Source organism: Dermacentor albipictus, chromosome 1 (genome assembly GCF_038994185.2).
Source record: "Dermacentor albipictus isolate Rhodes 1998 colony chromosome 1, USDA_Dalb.pri_finalv2, whole genome shotgun sequence".
Lineage (NCBI taxonomy): Eukaryota > Metazoa > Arthropoda > Arachnida > Ixodida > Ixodidae > Dermacentor > Dermacentor albipictus.
In genome coordinates this window covers 322147039-322162608 of record NC_091821.1, presented here as the reverse complement: position 1 = coordinate 322162608, position 15570 = coordinate 322147039, and the positions used below count along the sequence as shown (strand labels likewise).

Genomic DNA, 15570 nt, shown 5'->3' with positions numbered 1-15570 from the left:
TTACTAGCATCATGAACCATTGAAGGGCAAATAAGGTCATTTTTTCATTTCCACTTTCACAAATTCATGTAATGCTGGCATGATTTACTTAATGTGAGGCCTATGCCATCTTTGGCAACCAGATAAGTAGTGATGTGAGATCAAGACCATGAGTTGTTATGCTTGCCAAGGATGTCCTACTTGGTAATTTCTTGGTGAAGTTCCATTTGTCCACAGTGGTACATCACAAATGTGATTTGACGGCATAAAGTACAAGATTTGTCCATGGGTACTGCATTCATGAGCCATGCAGCATAACTACTGCACCATGCCTTGGAAGTAGACAAAAAGTGTTTAGTTATGCTGCTGCATGAATAATTGTTTTTAGTGCAATTAGCATTCTTTGGAAACTTCACCCAGTTTATGGTATGTCTATTGGTGCGTAATCTCTTTCATGCCAACTTGGCTCACTGTGTTGTCCGTGGTTTAATTTGTAGAGCATCAGGCTCCTGTGCTGAGTGTACCTGATTCAAAACCAACTGTCGGATTAGCTTGGGTCAGTGGGTATGTGACATTGGGTATGTGTGGGTCGCACTTCAACGAACCACTTTCACGCTAACTCGGGCTACTGGAAATGTGCCACTGGATGTGTACCACTCTTCAGTGAACCAGGCTTTGATGCCAACTTGAGCCACAGGGTATTTGCCAATGCTTATGTTCAGTGAATCGTTGATGAATCTCCCTGATGCCAGCTTAACACTTTCCTGTCCGTGCCTATTCCCACCGATAGCCTGCTATTGATGATTGCAAATTCATATCTTGCCACTTTCAGAGTGCTTTCGGACAGCTAGCACCATTTATTGGGTTATTTAGGAACTACAGTTCAACCTTGATATAACGAACTGGGTAAAATCGGCAATTTGCTTCGTTATATTGAAATTTTGTTCTAATGAAATTCGACCTTTTATGCAAATAAGTACAGTCACCGATCGATTTTTTTTTACACCTAAAGGGGTCGCAGAATTTTTCCGAATTATTGGGCACTAAAGAAATGCAAATTTTAATGAGAAAACAATTCATTTTGATGAATTTGGGAGTCAGCGACGAATTATATGGTTTCATGCCACGTTGACGATATCTTCACATCGGCAGTACGAATTAAGCAATGCCAGCTGTGCTTTCATGTGCACCCGGTAAGCCCGGTAAAAACGACGGCACTACTAGAGGCACATACCCAGTGCCCCAAGTTGGCATCAAAGAGGTTCATTGAAGAGCAGCACGTACCCATTGTCACATATCCAGTCACCCAATTTGGTCGAATGTTTGGTCTCGAACCCGATTCCATCAGTACCGATGCTCTATTCATTAGGCCGTAGGCTACCCAGTGATCCAAGTTGGAGTGAAAGGGGTTGACACGGTCGGACAGACAAACAGACCGACCAACCGACCGCAAACTGGTGAAGGTCCCAAAGAATGCTAATTAAATTAAAGATAGGCTGTGGATTAGTACAAGTATTTTGCTGAAAGAAGTGTACGTGAGATCAAGGTATCACTGTGTTCTCCAGGTGGCCACAAGGCAGCCCTATGGGTGCAGGCACCCAACACACATTGTGAGATCAGATAGTGTCAAGGAGATTGCCAATCCCTGAGGGATTTTTCTTTAAGTAGGCATAATTGGGGTGATGCACCACTGTCCTCAAGTCTTATTTAGTGTGTTCAAATGCGGCAGAAGTCGTGTGCATAGTTATCGACTACCTAATGGGGGCTATTTCTTGTAGCATAACATCATACATTACGTTATTGAATGCCTTTCAAATGCCAAACTGCGAAGATTGCTTTTAGTTATGTGGTGGTCGTTTTCTCAGTGCTGTCATTTCGAAGGTAAAGTAGTGCACCTCAAGTTGAAATGTGCTTAGTGTCCAATTAGCACACACAGCAGGTCATAAATTGGACTGTGGGTCTGTGTAGTACTACCCTCTCCATTATTTTTTCCATGCGTGAAGTGAGGGAAGTAAGATGGAGAGCAGACAATTCCCTGCCATGCCTCCACACTACTCTTCCCTTCTTAGTGGTGCTTAAAGGGCCCCTCACCAGGCCACAGCAAATTTTGGCTATATGCTGGAAGTTGTTACTGTGCCCTCTAAGGAGTATTCTAGTGCAACAATTTTTCAAATTGTAGTTAATTAATAGCAGAGATAGAAATATTTGAAGTGGCGCAAACCCATGATTTCAGGAGGTGAGCGCCACCACCAACGTAGACACTCTCTCTCCATTTGCAATCCCCGCAGGGGCGTCTGCGCAAGCAGGCGTTTGGTGTGTGGCGACACCACGGACCCGAGCACACGAGGGTTGGACCCTCCCGCGTGTAGCCGTGTCTGGGGAAAAGGGGATCCTGGGGGTTGAGCCGAAGCTGGGTGTTTGGACCTTTAAGGCCCCCCGGCGGAGGCAACACACCTCTTCGGCCTCGGCTTCACATAGACGGCACCCCCGGACTGACCCACCCGGGGGAAATCGGCAGTCGCCTTTTCCTGTCTCTCCCTCCTTCAATCTTTGTCTTTATCTCCCACTTTTTGACCTTTCCTGTCTCCTTCTCTCTTCTTTTTACTTCTTTTTTCCTGGCGGCAAGGGTTAACCCTGTGTGGCTATCCAACCTTGGGTACACCATATTCGGTTATAGTGACGGCGTACGACTGGCGTCGTGCAGACTTGTATGCAAGCTCTGCCGCGTCCCCTCGTTGGGCTCCGTGGTGGGCGGTCGGCGCTGTTGCCGAATGTATACATTTCTCATGGAAACTACTTTCCCCTCCCTTGCTGATCGCCCTCAGAAACGAGGGCGCACCGAAGAGGTCTTCAAGTTCTTTGGACGCCATACCCAGAATTTTCCGCGCTTCCACGTTATTCATTCCGAAAAGCCAAACAAAGCAGTACGAAACATTTCGCCATTCCTTGTTTCAAAGTCCCTGACTGATGTTTTTGGTCCAGGATACAAGGTGTCGAGGATGGCAAGCGGCGACCTCCTCTTGGAGCTCCGCGATGTAAAACAACATGAGAAACTCCCGCAACTAGTGTCATTTGGCGAAACCCAAATAACAGTAACTCCGCACCGTACCATGAACACCACCCGCGGCGTTGTCTCGGACGATGACATGCTAGAGCTCACTGAAACTGAACTCTTGGAGGGCTTCAGTGAACAGAATGTAATAAATGTTAAGCGAATTAAGATCAGGCGAGACGGTAAAGAGATCAACACGAAACACCTGATACTCACGTTCGGTTCAAGTGTCCTCCCCGAGTCCATCGAGGCCGGTTATATCAAACTTCGTGTTAGGCCATACGTGCCAAATCCTCTCAGATGCTTGTGCCAAAGGTTCGGCCACAGTTCACAGAACTGTCGAGGCCAGCTGACATGTGCCAAGTGTAGTGACACTGAACATTCCTCCGAAACATGCCAGAACACTCCACATTGTGTCAACTGTGATGGCGAGCACGCCGCATACTCGCGCGCCTGCCCGTCCTGGAAAAGAGAAAAAGAGATTGTGACAATCAAAGTCAAAGAAAATATATCTTTCAAGGAGGCACGTAGGCGGGTGTCATACCTGCCTAAGAGCAGCTTTGCCGATGTGGCGCGTAAGGGGGCAGCGTCGCAACGGCCTCCGGCGGCTGTCAGACCCACAGGCAGTGAGTCGGCAGTTACGCCATCTGCCCCCGCGGCGGTTGCAGCTAGCGCTGCTCCGTCAACCGAGGAGAAGGGACCATCCACCCCAAAGGTTGGTGCAGCCGAGGCTGCCCCAACCTCCGAGGCCCCTTCCAGCGCTGGCAACGTCCAGCGCAGCCAAATCCCTCAGGGAACCCCATCGACCTCCGGGCTGGTGGGCACAGGGGTCTTGCCCTCCAAGGCGGGACTCCCTCTGAAAACATCTAGCTCGCAAGAGCGCTTGTCCGGCGCCTCACACGAGGCAATGGACATTACACCTGACCCCAAGGCGCACCAAATGCCTAAGGAGCGTCGAGAATCGCTCGAACGCTTCAGAAAGAACAAAACACCTATTACAGGGCCTCGAAAGGGCTCTGTAATATAAGGCATCCACTCCGTCTCCGTAAACACAGCACCAATTCACCTTAAACATGGATACACAAATCATCCAATGGAACATCAGAGGTCTCCTTAGAAACCTTGATGATTTGCAAGAACTCATCCACAAACATAATCCAAAAGTGCTGTGTTTACAGGAAACTCACTTAAAATCTAAACACACAAACTTTCTCCGTACGTATCTTACGTTTCGCAAAGATCGCGATGATGCCGTCGCATCATCGGGTGGTGTTGCGATTCTTACTCATAGAAGCATTGCATGTCAAAATTTACAGCTACAAACGCCCCTTGAAGCAGTGGCGGTTCGAGTTGTCCTACTAAACAAACTCATCACCATTTGCTCCCTTTACATACCCCCGCATTACCAACTGAACAAACATGAATTTCACTCCTTGATCGATCAATTGCCAGAACCTTATGCTGTTCTTGGCGATTTCAATGCGCACAGCTCCCTGTGGGGCGACTCTCGTATAGATGCGCGAGGTCGCCTTGTTGAACAGTTCCTTTTCTCTTCTGGAGCGTGCCTTCTCAATAAGAAAGAGCCCACATATTACTCTCTTGCAAACCGATCCTTTTCGTCAATAGATCTTAGTATAGTCTCCCCGTCTGTACTGCCTGAACTTGAATGGGAAGTTACCGACAACCCTTACGGTAGCGACCACTTCCCTATACTGCTAAGATCATATAAAGAAAACGAGAATCCACCATATGCTCCTAGGTGGAAGATTGAGACAGCTGATTGGGAGAAATTTCGATCTCTAACTAGTATCTCATGGGCTGACCTGTCTTCGTTAGGAATTGACGCTGCAGTCGAGTTTTTTACAGCATTCATAATAGATGTCGCATATAAATGCATATCAGAATTAAAAGGCTTGGCATGCAAACGGCGTGTCCCATGGTGGAACGACGATTGTAGGATCGCTCGTAAAAAACAAAACAGGGCGTGGGGGTTGCTACGCGCTTCTCCCACTGCAGAAAATCTAGTCAACTTTAAAAAAGTAAAATCCGAAGGCAGGCGAACCCGCCGACAGGCCAGACGAGAAAGTTGGCAGAAGTTTCTATCAAGTATTAACTCGTTCAGAGATGAGGCGAAAGCCTGGAACAGGGTCAATAGGATAAGAGGGCGACAAGCACATGCACTCCCCTTGGTAAACACAGAAGGTGATACCCTACAAGATCAGGCGGACTCACTTGGGGAGCACTTTGAGAGCGTGTCAAGTGCCAACCATTACTCGCAATCCTTTCTGAAATATAAACAAATAGAAGAATGGACCGATCATGAGCCACTCATGAGAAAATGCCAACAGAATGAACCATACAATTGTCCTTTTAGCATTGCCGAGTTGAGAGCTGCCTTGAGCGCATGCAAGAGCTCTGCCCCGGGATCTGACAGAATCATGTACGAAATGATCAAAAACTTACATAAAGACACCCAAGTTACACTAGTCACAATTTTCAACACGATTTGGGCTGCGGGATTCCATTCCATTCCATTCCTTTATTTCAGCATTCAACATTACATGTACAAATGCTAGGACAGGAGCAAAAAAGCCGCTATATTAAGCGGCTTGACAAAGGCCCCTGCCCCTTCCCGATACTTCCCGACTGCATGGAAAGAAGCCATTGTGATCCCCGTTCTGAAACAAGGCAAAGATCCTTCCTCAGTGGCAAGTTACCGCCCGATAGCCCTGACAAGTTGCCTTTGTAAGGTATTTGAAAAAATGATCAATCGCCGTCTCGTGCATCTCCTCGAGTCCAGTAAAATGCTTGACCCATTTCAATGTGGTTTTCGTGAAGGGCGATCTACAATCGACCATCTTGTGCGGATCGAAGCGAGCATTCGCGATGCCTTCGTGCACAAGCAATCTTTCTTATCTGCATTTCTGGATATGGAAAAAGCGTACGACACAGCCTGGCGGTACGGAATCCTGCGCGATCTTTCCGCGCTAGGTATCCACGGGAATATGTTAAATACTATAGAGAGCTACCTAGAGAACCGTACATTTCGAGTGAAAATAGGTCCTGCACTGTCGGGTACATTTATACAGGAAACTGGGGTACCCCAGGGTGGCGTACTCAGCTGCATGCTCTTTGTCGTAAAGATGAACACGCTTCGTGCATCCTTACCACCCGCCATCTTTTACTCTGTCTACGTGGACGACATTCAAATAGCTTTCAAATCTTGTAACCTCGCAGTCTGCGAGAGACAGGTACAGCATGGCCTGAATAAAGTCTCAGTGTGGGCAGACAAGAATGGATTTAAGATCAATCCTAACAAAAGCTCTTGCGTTCTTTTTACAAGAAAGAGAGGCCTGGTTCCGGATCCTTCCTTAGAACTGTGTGGACAACGAATACCTATCAGCAAAGAGCACAAATTCCTAGGTGTCATACTTGACTACAGACTCACTTTAGTCCCCCACATTAAATATCTTAAAGAAAAATGTCTGAAAACAATGAACATAATCAAACTTCTATCCCAGACTACATGGGGTAGTGACAGAAAGTGTTTAATGAATATCTATAAGAGCCTCATTCAATCACGACTAGACTATGGTGCCGTGATCTATCATTCTGCAGCCCCGAGCGCGCTAAAGATGCTAGATCCGGTCCACCATCTAGGAATCCGTCTGGCCACTGGCGCATTCAGAACGAGTCCCATACAAAGTTTATATGCAGAATCGAATGAGTGGTCTCTTCATATCCAGAGAACATACACCAGCCATACATATTTTCTGAAAGTCCACTCAAATCCTCAACATCCCTGTTTTAATACCATTCATGACATGACATATGCTACACTCTTTCGCAATCGTCCCTCCGTAAGACAGCCTTTCTCGTTGCGTGTGAGGGAGCTTAGTGAAGAAATGCACATTCCACTCCTCGAGCTTCGCCTAATGCATCCAGCCAAGCTGCTACCTCCTTGGGAGTGGCAGCTCATACAATGTGATATATCTTTCGTGGAAGTCACAAAGCATGCTCCAGAGATTGAAATCAAGATGCATTTCCGGGAACTCCAGCACAAATACTCCTGCACGGAGTTCTACACAGACGCATCAAAGTCACACGACGGGGTGTCCTATGCAGCCGTCGGTCCATCCTTCTCGGAATCCGATGTACTGCACCCGGAAACTAGTATCTTTACGGCTGAGGCCTACGCCCTGCTGTCGGCCGTAAAGCATATAAACAAATCACAACTCCCGAAATCAGTGATATATACGGACTCCCTCAGTGTTGTGAAAGCCTTGATGTCTTTCTGTAATCATAAAAATCCAGTAGTTATTGAACTTTACTCCGCACTGTGCAAATCGTATATATCTAACCAACATGTGATCATATGCTGGGTGCCTGGACATAGGGGCATCGAGGGAAACGTTCTAGCCGACCAGATGGCCACATCAATCTCATTGCATGCAGTTAACTCTACTGCTTCGATCCCTGTCACAGACCTGAAGCCTTTTTTAAGAAGGAAACTACGAAACCACTGGCAACGCATGTGGGACGAAGAAATAAATAATAAACTGCATGTAATAAAGCCACAATTAGGTTTCTGGCCTCCTGTAACAAAATCCCGTCGGACAGATGTCCTATTCTGCCGTCTAAGAATAGGACACACTTTTGGCACACATAACTTTTTACTCACGGGAAACGAGCCTCCAACCTGTGGTAGATGCGGGGAGAGGCTGACCGTCCTCCATGTTCTACTGGAGTGTCGGGAAGCCGAATCTGAAAGAAGGAAACATTTTCTCTTAGCATACCGGCAGCAGATCCCCCTTCATCCTGTTATGTTACTTGGTCCAGAACCACTCTTTGACACCAATGCCGTCCTAGGCTTTTTGAAAGATGTTGTATTGCATGTTATTAGCCCCACACATTCGTAGCGCTTCCTCTCTTCAGAGGATGCCGCTGTGATCATTATTTTGAATAGCACATGCCTCTAGGCCCTTGTGGTTCAAGGGCTCAGGCAAGGCAGCAGTGCTTCAAGTAATTTTACCATCTTATATATTTTATATTTTGCATCATTATTCTACGATGGATTTTAGTGTTTAGAGTATTCGTCATTAGTCATCGCCATAATTTTATAGCACGTAGATTTTACGCACTTTACAGCGACAATTTTTTAGGCCACTTTACAGCGAAGTCACATCTCCATAATACATCGTCAACATCACCACTTGTCATGGCGCTCTTTGGCCAAACCTGGCCCTTGCGCCATTAAACACCACATATCATCATCATCTCCATTTGCAATGTCTAGCCTCTGCAAGCGAAATTCCTTCCCTGTGTTTTCCCATACTGGAGCCAGAGGATCACATGATAGCATATTCAGCGCCAGCAAACAAGGACGTAAGGGAGACGACAACACAATGCGCTTGTGTTGTCGTCTCCCTTACGTCCTTGTTTGCTGGCGCTAAATATGCTTTCAATTTACCAACACGCCCAACAAATGGCGATCACATGATAAATGTGTCTTGGGCCCCGTCTTTTTTCTCTCTGTCTCACTCTCATTTTTGCTGAGTGACGCATTTCAGGTGACAGATTCACACACAAGTTCTTGAGTTTGTCAACTTTCTTGCTGGTGATGATTTTGCATGTTCTGTACGAAAACACCTGATTAGTGCCACAATCACGAGTAATGAGGCAGGCATGAGAGGATCACAGAGCATGATCGCACAGTGGATTGCAGTAGAAAATGACATACTAGTTTCACTCTCTGCGCGTACAACTACATGACGTGGAAACAAGCAGATTAAACAGAAGTACAATCTCTCTTGCTACGGTATGAAGTTAAAGACACGTGGACATTCGGTTTCGATTTAGGGCCTGAAATATTTTACAAGAATTTAAAAAAATTGATAAGTTTAAGAAAAAAATAGAAGCCCGAAGTTTACCAATTTCTACTTCTGTATAAAAAACATATCACAGTTATGTAAACAGCATCCATTAGAGCATCTGAAGCAGACAAATTCAATATATCAATTTATATCTTACGTGAATTTGTGACATTGTTTGCAAGGGTATTACAAAAGTCCTACTCACATATTACTATTGGCGTATTTGAGAACCATGCTGAATGCATTGTTTTTGTCTGCTTTAGATGTATTATTAGATGCAGTTTACATCATTGTAATGTTGTTTTTATTTAAGAGTTGCAGAAGAAGTTGAAGTATGCAGCTTCTTTGCGGACAACGGCGTCGTTTATCATACAGTTTAGTCTAAAGGTGGCTGATTAACCTTAACCAATTTTCTAATACAGTTGAACCCGGCTATATCGAACTTGCAAAAAAACTACTATCAGTTCGATATAGCGCTTAATTTGATATAAGCCTGCTAAATAACTGGATGTCATAAAAGCACATACTATTTATAAAATCACTTTATTGATGAAACTAGCTTAGTTTTGAATGAAATAGTCCTGCATTTTCTTCTGCTTGGGCAATTTCGCTGCCTGTCGGAGCATCTGAGGCCGCAACCTTCCGCATTCGCGCAGAAGCACCGCACTAGTGCAGGCGCACCAATCACCTCGGGGGATGTGGGCAAAGGACCGTCGTTGCTTTCCTCATTGTGCCCACTTTCACTTGTGCTCTGTACGATGTCGGCAATGTAGTCTTTGTTTTCGGGCTCTCCCGTGGTGGTGACACCATCATTTGCACTCACAATCTTGTCCACGGTTGATTCCTCAACAGCTTCCGGACATTCTGACATCTCGCTCTAAACTTTGGCAACACCAGCGACGGCTTTGTCGCATTCATCAGAATTTACAGTCATCACCGAGCTCGCAGAAGCCGGCACGGCTGAAGCAATTTCGGATGAACCACTCGTACACGGCTGTGCGTATGTGACGGGCGCCATGGGCACCGGGTCGAGAATTTGGCCGCTTTAGCCCTAATCTTCCCCTTATTCTTCAAGATCGTGCTGAGAGTGCTCCTCGGAATCTTGCACGCTGCGGGGACATCCGACTTCTCACCGTGTTCGACCCGATTTATGATTTCGAGCTTCATGACGAAAGGCGAATTCTGCTGCTTCCCCATGGCAACACTGCGGGAGAAGGCCCACAAGGCGCACACACACAGAACCAGAAAAACAGCGAGACAACTCACACTTTCGCCATCCTGGACGACGAGGGCACAAGAGCCTCTGATTGGCTGTCTGAGCATGTGCTGTGGGCGGGCCAGGACCATTTTTTGCAGGGAAGTGTCGACGGCTCGTTTGAGGCAGCGCGGTCACGGTAGGGAGCGCGGTTGGATGGAGCCGCGTCGCCGGGTTAACCCGCCGCCATGGGGGAAGCCAACTTCTGAGGGCACTTTCCCGCCGCTTGACGTTTGATATATCGGGAGTTGCTGCTATTTTTGTTTGATGTAAGCGTAATTTTTGCTATATATATACTCATTGTAACTATACCGTGTCCAGAAATTGTTCGATATATAGAACAATTCAATGTAAACAGGTTCTATATAGTTGGGTTCAACTGTAGTTTCGTTTTCTGAAAATTTGAAGTTTTCAACAATTTTTATTAAAAATAGCAGGTCTAAATCAACATTTTGTTCCAGCAGTCCCTTAGATTTTCGCTTTTACTTTTTAAGTGCAACACACCTCATCCGTCTGGTTCAGTTGTTGCCGAGAAAAACAATTTCTCTGTTCCCATATGTTTATATAGGAATGCCCTAGCTGAAGCTTCCTCTTAACAGTAAATCAAGTACCTGATTAGAACTGTAGATGCATGTTGCAGATGCAGATCTCACATTGGAGATACATGTGCTCAGTGTCTGTGCATATGCAATGACAACTCACATGTGCGTGGCTTTGTGCATATATATATAGTTGCCATCTAGCATTTGTCCCATGCTCCTTGAAGCATTTGCACTAATTTCAGAAATTAGTGATGCACTGACTTCCAGAAGCCTAACAGCACATCCATCAGACACTTGCTTTCTGTTACTTTTGCTATGGCTTTTTTGCAGAAACGCCGGGCTGTGCCCTGTTTTCTGGAAGGCCTGTCTTGTGGGCGGCCATGTCTGCGTGACTTGCCCTGTGGCCAGCACCAGTGCCAGCAGACTTGCCATGAGGGCGAGTGTCGCTTCCAGGGTTCTGCACAAGTGTGTACCCAGCCATGCATGACACCGCGGCCATCGTGCGGCCACCCCTGTGGTGAGCCTTGCCATCCAGGTGCACCGTGCCCAGCCACTTCAACTTGCAAGACATTGGTGAGACTTTGCTTGAATCAGCGACTTGAATTAGTCGTCACTTTGTATGTAGTAAGTATATAGCAACAGTGCCATGGTTGCTGCTTCACCAATACTGACTGCGTACCTTTATCACAGAAGCTTGTATGAATGTATGCTTTTCAGTTTTTTGTGTGAAATACAGTCACCGACCATTTATTTAGACCTCACGGGGACTGTGGAAATGTCCGAATAAACAGGTGTCCGAAAAAGCAAATTAAGAAAAAAAGAAATCCTTTATTTCTGCACACTTATTCGGGCTCGGCAGTAGGGTTGAAGAAATCGTGAATGCGCCGTTGCACGCTTTTCCGTTTACGTGCAATCAGATAAGCCTCAATCTCGGAGAGGGTCGTACGGTCACTATAGGTGGCTGAAAGCACAGTCAGTGCTTTTGCATGCTGCATGTGACGGCAGTGTAGCATAGGGTGTGTCATCTTCTGACTCGGAGTCATCGTCCGGCGGTGCAGCAGAAACCTGAAGAAGGATCTCGCCGTTGTCGAGTTCTGCACATGTCAGTACAGCAGTGTCAGCACTTGTGAAACTGTCAAATGAGACGGTGTCTGGAATCGCAATGCTCGGAAGAACATTTTCGGCATCAGTAGGGAGCACAATCGGAAGGCTACAAATCTTAGGCCTCCTGGCACCCGCTTGCCGGCATTCCCCAGCGCAGTCTGCGCGGGCACTGTTGGTGCCATTAGACACTTGACGCTATGTTTCCGTATGCCATGTTGCATCACCGCAACCTCGACACAGCACACAAAGCAAACATCACCACGCTGTCACGCCGATACCAGTCGCACAAACGTAAAACGTGGCCTACTCGCAGCGTCGTGCATGAAGAAACAAGCAAATAAGCTGCTGGATTGTCTTGACATGGCTTACTAAGCTGAGACCGGAACTGCCGTAGCCACGAACTAGGCAGAAACGATGATGGTGAGCGAGGATTTGCAGTAGCGCCACTTTGTGAGGCAGCCAGGAAGCTCCGTTCAAAAATGGCATTCAGCAAGTCGAACCATGCACCGGTCAGAGTCGGTGCATGGTGCTTTCAATCGAGTTGACTCAAGGAGTGTCTGAAAAATCAGATGAGAGGTTGCAAGGCGTCCGAACTTTCGGCAGGTATACATTATGGTCTATGGGGAGAATTGCGGTGCAGTGAAGCTGACCAAATAATCGAGCATGTCCGAATTTTTGGAGTCCGAAAAATTAGTCAGCAACTGTATCCATCTCTAAAGAAAATTGAATTTCTCAGCAAGATCTTTGAAGTAATTTTAACTACTAGATGGGCGGAAAGTTGTTTAATGATGTAACATGTTTGAAAGATGGCACACAGCATCAATATTGCTGGGAAGCAGACACTAGCAGTTCAATGTTTGTTCAGAAAGTATGCACCATCAGGTAGCTTTCATGCATACACTCTGCGAGAAATGAGAAAACAGCCATATGCATCGAGCTGTGCCCAAGATACAGAATCTCATAGCTGAGCAGGGTTGAGCTGTTGTTTTCAGCCCATAAGCCAAAGCACTTTCAAAACTGAAAAGTGTGGTAGTTAGAAAAGCATCCTTGCAGCCAGTTTAATCAGGCTTATGGCACACTAAAACAATGTTTTCCATCTAAAGTGTCTGTATACTTGTTTTTTCACTTGTATATAGGTAGTTCTTGTAATAAATTAACAGACTATTGTCATCTCGTTGATGGGTAGTATTGTTGCAGACATTTCATCAATTTTGTCCAGGGGTTATTCAGTACAGTTCAGTAGTCTCTCGAGTTAAGCAGCATAGAGAAAGTAGCATCTTTCCAATTTTTCCGCCATCCAAGATGCCATTTCCGTCAGTGACAGTGCAGCGTTGCACTAATACTTGCTTAGTGAACACTGAGTATTCCTTCTTGTTATAGCCTGGGCTAGGTTAGCAAATCACACTGTAGAGAATATAAAAAAAGTGCAGTACCAAGGAATGCCTTTGCAACTTTTAAATTGAGACAACAAAGCAAAGTGCCAGTGTACAGCAAAGTGCCATTGCATTCATGTGCACAGGTAAGCATCTCGTGTGAATGTGGTCGACGAACGGGAAAGCTTCCTTGTGGTAGCTCAGAGGCTCAGCAGCCGAGCTTTCACCAGCTGTCCGCATCCCTACTAGCCTCCAAGATTCAGGACATCCAGCTTGGAGAGAGTGTCGACATCACTCGCATGGTCAACATGGCTCGAAGCAGGCCTTCCAGGTATGTACCTCTGCTTGCTGTGGTGGAATGTGTGATTCATAAGAAGGGCCAATAGCATTTTATCAGGGTGCTCCATACCCAGCAGTGATAGTGCTTTCACTTGCCAAGTGTAGTGCTGCCCATTTTCAAGAAGACTGGAGAGAGCGAGAGAAAACAACATTAAGTACAATAAAGAGAACTGCTACCATATTTACCCGATTCTAATGTGGCCCCAGGTCTAATGTGCAGCCAACTTCCACGGGCTTAAAGTAGGAAAATAAATGTGCACCTTAATGTAATATGTCACCGATTTATAAAAGAAAAATATAGCATACACCCCCATGTTCGTAATCGCAAAAATGAGACATGCAAAATTTGCCTTCACGGACGGGATTGTTTTGTTTTGAATGAACTTTTGTAATTAAAGTGGTGTGGTCACCATTTGTGCTTCATTGGCCACAGATACTCAGCACATAGGGGTGGTATCCTGGATACCGAGGAGTCAACAACCTATCTTCCAGAGGCCCAATTTTTGGTACATGCCCGATAATTCGGACGCATTTGTGCCACCGCATATATAAGAACGTCTGAATTTTCCGACGCAAGCAACCTTCGCCGTCCGATTTTCCGGACTTTTTGCCATGACCACATATCCGAAACGGCATTAATTCAAGTCGCCACCGCCGCCATATGGATTATCTCGCCACCTCTAGCCAGCGCTCTTGCACGCAGATCCGCTAGCAGCCATAGCCACCATCGCAGCAACGTTAAGCGTAACTACTTCGACGTTCGCTACGAAGCTTCTTGCTGTTCGGTGCGGTGTTTTTCATTGAAACAATTCGCCACTGTTAGCAATCGCGCGAACTCCGCCTTTGTAGTCCTCGCGAATAGTGTCGAAGCTCGGAAAGCAAGACTCGTTGCAAAATGCCAGTTCCCGAAAGCCAGCTTCGCCTCGTTACAGAAATGTTAGGTGGTGAAGCATATGCGAGGTATTGCGCTGAAGCATATCACAAGTGGAAAGGGGCTGTTGTCATGGGACACGGTACGTTTCCCTTAATTATACACGCGTTCACCCACCGTCTCCTATCACAGTACGAGCACCAATACGCTTAATACATGTACTGTTAGGCATTTACAGCTATTTCGGACGTGCCTGTGGCGATTTTATCTCTTGGAGGCAGTAAAAGGCATATATTCATTTTTTCGGGCTGCCCGATTTTTCGGAAATTTTCGCGGCCCTTAGGCAGTCCGAAAAATCGGACGTTGACTGTATTACTATCAGTTTCGCGAGACTCTGCATCGGACTTGTCGAAGTATGTGTCTGAAAGCATTGCCGGCACTGTGTGCAGATTGTGAGCTTGGCACAACGCCAGAAATGCTTGGGCCAATTACGCTGATGCATCCAGTGCCAAGTCACGCTAAATCTCGTGAGAGGGATAATACGTCCAAAGATAATTGGCCAAAAGTACTGCTTGAGGTCGTTGAGCACAAAATGAACCGACAGCAACCTTCACAACATTGGCGATGACGGTGTGTGTCATGGCTCTGACATTAGGCTGTTGCTAGTGCCGTGAACACAGCTTCGGAATTGTATCTAATCGTATCACGCAGGCAGTTTTCGGACCCATTTTCTCAGAAAGAAGGTGCGCGTTAGATTCGAGTAAATGCAGTAAACCTCTCATGAAGGTTTGCCTCACTTAATGTTTGCTTTTTCCTGTCTCCTCACACATGTGCAGTTAATGTCAAAAGTTTGCAAGATGTGAGTTCTGCTAGAAAAATCAAATTTCTGCCCAGTTTTTTTTTTTTGCAGCCAGTTAGTCACATGCACTAGTAAAAGTAGCAAATCCTAATTGCAGACGCTAGGCTGAGACTGAAAAATTTTCAGCTTTTCTCAGATTCTGCACCCCATAAGCTTTTGATGGTGACTGTATCCCTACGAACGACAACAGGCCAACACGTTTGTTGCAAATATTAACTTTATTACTGCACTCCGCGACTCTTCCACCATGCTTTCCACGTGCTGTCCATCTGCGCTCACCACACTACACACATACACTGTGCATCACCTGTGTCTTCCTTCCT

At 46.2% G+C, this 15570-nt stretch overlaps 1 protein-coding gene across 1 annotated transcript in view; it reads left to right on the top strand.

The window, feature by feature from the left end:
* Positions 1–15570, top strand: part of LOC139054529 (transcriptional repressor NF-X1-like) — a 49226-nt gene that overhangs the window by 16132 nt on the left and 17524 nt on the right. The window contains exons 8-9 of the mRNA XM_070531629.1: positions 11032–11274; positions 13325–13509. Of these exons, the coding sequence (XP_070387730.1) occupies positions 11032–11274; positions 13325–13509 (428 nt within the window). The remainder of the gene's footprint in view (positions 1–11031; positions 11275–13324; positions 13510–15570) is intronic.